This window comes from Coffea eugenioides, chromosome 2, assembly GCF_003713205.1.
Source record: "Coffea eugenioides isolate CCC68of chromosome 2, Ceug_1.0, whole genome shotgun sequence".
Taxonomy (NCBI): domain Eukaryota; kingdom Viridiplantae; phylum Streptophyta; class Magnoliopsida; order Gentianales; family Rubiaceae; genus Coffea; species Coffea eugenioides.
Genome location: NC_040036.1, coordinates 77,889,229 through 77,895,228, shown reverse-complemented (window position 1 = coordinate 77,895,228; position 6,000 = coordinate 77,889,229). Strand labels below are relative to the sequence as shown.

General features: G+C 35.8%; 1 protein-coding gene across 1 annotated transcript; it reads right to left on the bottom strand.

The window, feature by feature from the left end:
* Window positions 1–2,920: 2,920 nt before the first annotated feature.
* On the bottom strand, window positions 2,921–4,375 carry LOC113760338. The gene has a single exon (XM_027302891.1). It carries the CDS (start codon window positions 4,373–4,375, stop codon window positions 2,921–2,923), a length of 1,455 nt encoding a protein of 484 aa, XP_027158692.1.
* Window positions 4,376–6,000: the final 1,625 nt, after the last annotated feature.

The following is a 6,000-nucleotide window of genomic DNA, read 5'->3' as shown; positions in this document are numbered from 1 at the left end:
TTCATCATATGTGCACATAGTACTTAAAAATGCATGAAACTCCTTATTATACTATTGATATACAAGCTACATTATATTACTTAGTAAATTAGGTGTCCTTTTTTTTTGGATAGTTGGGTTGGGTGATAAGGGGAGAGGGATTGTAAGTATGAGAATTTGAATTCAAAACCTTCAACTTATTAAAAAAAAAGAAGAAGGTGTCATTTACGTTTCTTAACCAATATTGCGGGGTACTCGTTAGAAAAATTCTTTTTATAAATAAAAGAAATAAAAGAAATAAAAAACTATTTTAACTGGACCCACCAAAACCCATCAACGGCCGTACGTTGCATCACATGTCGCTAAGTCACCTGATTGGATCTCCCCAAGAAGAAATATCATCTGATTGGAAGGTGCAACATTGTATAAAAGTGGAGTTCTAATAAGAAATCTTATGTTATTTAACAAGTAAAATATTTTCATCATATGTGCACATAGTACTTAAAAATGCATGAAACTCCTTATTATACTATTGATATACAAGCTACATTATATTACTTAGTAAATTAGATTTCCTTTTTTTTTGGATAGTTGGGTTGGGTCATAAGGGGAGAGGGATTGTAAGTATGAGAATTTGAATTCAAAACCTTCAACTTATTAAAAAAGAAGAAGAAGGTGTCATTTACGTTTCTTAACCAATATCGCGGGGTACTCGTTAGAAAAATTCCTTTTATAAATAAAAGAAATAAAAGAAATAAAAAAATATTTTAACTGGACCCACCAAAACCCATCAACGGCCATACGTTGCATCACATGTCGCTAAGTCACCTGATTGGATCTCCCCAAGAAGAAATATCATCTGATTGGAAGGTGCAACATTGTATAAAAGTGGAGTTCTAATAAGAAATCTTATGTTATTTAACAAGTAAAATATTTTCATCATATGTGCACATAGTACTTAAAAATGCATGAAACTCCTTATTATACTATTGATATACAAGCTACATTATATTACTTAGTAAATTAGGTGTCCTTTTTTTTTGGATAGTTGGGTTGGGTGATAAGGGGAGAGGGATTGTAAGTATGAGAATTTGAATTCAAAACCTTCAACTTATTAAAAAAAAAAGAAGAAGGTGTCATTTACGTTTCTTAACCAATATTGCGGGGTACTCGTTAGAAAAATTCCTTTTATAAATAAAAGAAATAAAAGAAATAAAAAACTATTTTAACTGGACCCACCAAAACCCATCAACGGCCGTACGTTGCATCACATGTCGCTAAGTCACCTGATTGGATCTCCCCAAGAAAAAATATCATCTGATTGGAAGGTGCAACATTGTATTATCCCATCCTATTTCACCTTAACACAGCTCTTACCCAAATAATGGGTCTCTTTGGTAACTGGGCCCTTGTGGGGTTACCATCCCACATCGGTTCCGGGGGGGTTATGTTTGGGTTTATATGTCCCCAAGAGGACCTCAAGAGTTGCCGGCTTTCGAGGTTTCTTCTGGAAGTTAAATTTATAAAAACCGAATTTCTAACTTCTGTTAGAAAAGGTTAAGAGTGGTAACTGGGCCCACTAATGCTTGTTACACGTACAAGTGTCACGTGTCCAGTTAATAGACAGCATGAGCGATACGGTTAAGCTCTGATTCACTCAACTAATGAAAACAGAAATAAGAAAATCCATCCAAAAAGATTTGTAAGCACTAATTAGCTCCTAGTCAATCCTATCTATGTTGACTGTTTTTTAAATTAAATGGATGTATATGGATTATATGGATAATCCATTTAAAACCATTGAATTTATATGGATCATCCAAATCCATTTCAAGTTTTTTTATATGGATGGATTGGTGGATATGAATCCATTTTGCCACTTCTAATTCTTACCTTTCGGTTTCCTTCATTATCTATAAATTGTGATTTTTTTATGTTGGTTATTTTTTTTTTTTTGGATTACTTCTTCAGATGTACGGTGAAGGAATTGATTGAGTGCCAATTCTTAATTAGATGTGACCTTGATGAAAAAAAAATTGACTTTATTTTTTTTACTAAATAATTGATTACGGGCGATAAACACCCTTATCTAATCGCCATTGTTCTCCCAAAATAGAAAAAGAAAATGAAAAAAAAAGATACGAGCAAGAAAGAAATTTCATTCTTTGGATTCTTCTGATTATTCAGGAAAAATAAAACTAAAGTATTACATTATACTTAAAAGAATCTCAACCACCACCAACCTGTGATTACATATTAACAAAATCAAATCCAATAAAAATCATCCAAATGCAGAACTTTGTAGAAGTTAAAAAAAGTTTTTCCAACACTTCTATCATCGATTCTTGATATAAAAAAAAAATTCCTTCTAATTATTAATGCTAACAAGGCTATATTTAGTCTCTTGACAAAAACGAAGACACAAGCATGGTCTTTATCTGAAAAGATCTTGATCTACATCCTTCTTATCTTGATATCTTTGTTTTTTCATCACCTTTCAATATTTTCAATCTTTGTTCTTCTTATATTTTCAAAATCTACATCCTTCTCATGTTGATATCTTTGTTTCTTCATCACTTTTCAAAATTTTCAATCTCTGTTCCTCCTTCTAATTGATATGTATGTATAGAGTTGTCAAACAGCCGCGATTAAATGACTGCAATGTACAAACCATAAGTAAGTAGCATTAAGCAAAGTTCAAGGCATATGCTTAACGACATACATTACTGACTGCCATGTTAAAAACCAAAACCAGAAGGTACGTGACTCCATAAGAAGTTTTGTTAACTGAAAAAGGTAAACCACCATTATCGGAGGCAACAATTTCACAGTTACACCTAGCACACATAAGAAATTTCTGAGCATTTAACGGACAAGACACGCAAGTACCATATAGCAAAAGAAACCTACTGAAGACATTGGCGGGAGAGGAAGGGGCAGCCTAGAGTGGATTAGGAATAAACCAAATTGGATAGGGTTCGATCCTCCTAATGTTTTTGTAATCACACGGGAAATAGCAGTCCTCGAAGGTCTTGTCTTTGTAGTTATAGATCCCAACATCGTGACCTCCCCAAGACTTATTTTCAGGTGAGAGATAGTAATCATCAGTGAAGTAAATGGAATTGGGCCTCACTTCAGGGAAATCCTTTGCAGAGAGCGAGAAACTATCATTCATGCCAATAAAAATGGCGTGATCCTCCAAAGAGTTGTCCATGTACCTCAACACTTTATCAGTGAGATCAAATTTATGAACGTCAAAAGTCCAAGTCTTGCATGGAAGAGTCCCATAAGGCTCATCTAGTAGATCAACAAAAGAACTGTCCTCCTGGTTGACGTTGTACGCAGTGTACTTCGTTACCCAAAAGAACTGGCCCGACGACGAGGAGAAGGAGGAATCATGATCAGCATATGGGACCAAGAAAATCCTATCGCGGGACACGAATTTTTGGGCGAATTCCTCTTTCTCAGCTTCAGTTGTTAAGGAATCATAGCAAGGATATACCTCCACATGTACATCCACTTTCAGGTTCTTAATGTGAGTCCTTTTCGGGGACAGAGGATTAGAAAGATCCCAACACTCCATCTTGAAATCTGTATCGACCGTGACAAACATTCGGTACCTTCTGGAATAAACTATGCAGTCATAGTCTACTAGAAGACTTTGGAGGCAAGTCCAGCTTTTTTCACCGCGAGAGGGACAGCAAAAGGCCAGCTTATATCCTCCTGCTTCCATGGAGTAGTAGGAGATCATGAATCTGCAGTCCTCTGCAGCCGCTTCTGGCGATGACAAGGCAACAATAGCCCCAATAGTTTTGCAAAAACTTGTATCATGAAGTGGTAGTGTGCAGAAAATTAGATCATGAACTGGTAGTGTGCGGATGGAGGGAAGCTCGATTCTACGCTGTGTTATGGGATTGAAAAGGAAAACAGAATCATTGAGCTGGTTCACGAAAGCTATCCACCCGTGAGATGACCCAATGCACAGAGCATCATCTTCTGAATTCTGCATGCCACTACAACTACTTTTGGCAGCCTTGATGCTTTTCACTCTGTTCTCTTCCAGGCTGTAGTAATAGTCATAGAAACAACTTCTCTGCTTGTTGCCGACGATATTTCCGGCGGAGGCGGCAGCATCAGGAGGAGGGATTAGAAGCCAAGGAGAAACTTTTGTTTTTTGTAACAATTGATCAACAAGACCACCACCACCACCACTACCGAAGAAGATAGTAGCAGGTGATTCGTTACTTGTACACACAGTACCACCACTGCTAATTCCCAAACAGTGGTAGAAACTATTGTAGTTGGAATGCCGACGAAGAAGGGAACCGGCTCTCGAACACCCGGCCGGCCATCTTCCGACCAAGTATCGCATGTAGGAGGACTTCGCCTTAGACATAGATCTCATCTGTTGGATGCTGAAACACTAATTGATTACCAGCGCCACGCTCCTTTCACTTCTAAGTAGTATTTGTATATGTAACCCTAAACTTGCGTGCCAAGGTAGGTTTTCCTTCCATTGGTTCAATTGTTTCCCGCCTGTTATTATCCGTATGCCATCTGTTAAAAAGACTTATTTACCTTAGGTCGAATTCGCATTTGGGCCATTTTTTCTCTTGTGGGCGAGCGTGTGTATATATATATATTTATATATGTATTTTTTAGTCAAAGGTGATTTTGAATTTCAATTGCGTGGATGGGGGTATTTTAGAAATGTAGGATTATTTGGAGTGAAATTTTATTATTGGGTATTACTTAATGTAGCATGAATTTTGATGTATTTACGAAAGTGGCCTTGTATTTTTTTCATATGAAGTGGTGCGTTGGCTAGAAATTTGGATTTTTTATTGGGAACATGAGATCATTTGGTCCTCTTTTGTGTAATGGGTACAGCTTCCACTAGCTTATATGTCGGTGAAATTACTTGAATGTCCTTCATGAGATCATTTGGTTCTCTTTTGTGTAATGGGTACAGCTTCCACTGGCTTATATGTCGGTGAAATTACTTGAATGTCCTTCATGAGACATTCATTAGTGGTATTAGTAAGAACACATTCATTAGTGGTATTAGTTAAGGATGGCAATGAGGACGGGTAGTCATGGGCACCCGTCCCGCGGAGGACTAATGGGGCGAGGGTCAGGGCAAGGGGCATTTCCGCCGCCCCGCCACCCGTTTAAAATATATACATATATATGTATATAATAATATACAATATTTAATTTAATTAGTTACAAACTTATGATAATGATTTTATTAGTTATATGTATTATATAATGTATATTAGTATAGGTAATATAATTGATATTATCAATTATACTAATAATTATATATATCTACTAATAGAAATTATTAATTAGTTATACTAAATTTACTAATACATTTATACTAAATTCCTAATTACACTCAATACAATAACACTTTTTTCTATAAAAAAAAAAAAGCACAAGTACAATAATGAATTAGTGATTGTATTTGTGCCAAAAGTAAAAACTTGACTACTTTAGATGTATTTATTTTATCATATTGGATTGTATTCAAATAACTTTTGTTTGATTATTTTTATAAGTTTCAATTGTGAAATTACAATGAATAATAACTTGGTGATGTTGATATTTTAGTACTTGATTATTTGATAAATTTTAACTATAATAAATTTATATAATAAATTTTTATTAGTCCCACGGGGGCACCTGCGGGGGAAGCGGGGTGGGGTGGGGGCGGCGGGAATTTGTAGGCAACCCCGCCCCATTGCCATCCTTAGTATTAGTTCAGTGTTAGTTATTACCGTTGGTTAACATAAAACACACTAACCTAAACCAAACCTTACCGCACAATTAAAGTGAGGAGACAATAAAACACCACCAACACCACCAAGACCAAGCTACAGATTAGTTATTGGCATTTTTTTTACCTCATTTAAAGTGAGGAGAACGTGGGTAAGAAACAACTTTATGTTTGAGCATCTCTCACCTTCACCCCTCTGAATGTCATATGTTTCAAATTCTTTCATTTTCTTTTTGCAT

Bases quoted from the DNA above. Each gene is read 5' to 3' on its own strand.
- LOC113760338 (XM_027302891.1), bottom strand. From the start codon at position 4,375: ATGTCTAAGGCGAAGTCCTCCTACATGCGATACTTGGTCGGAAGATGG.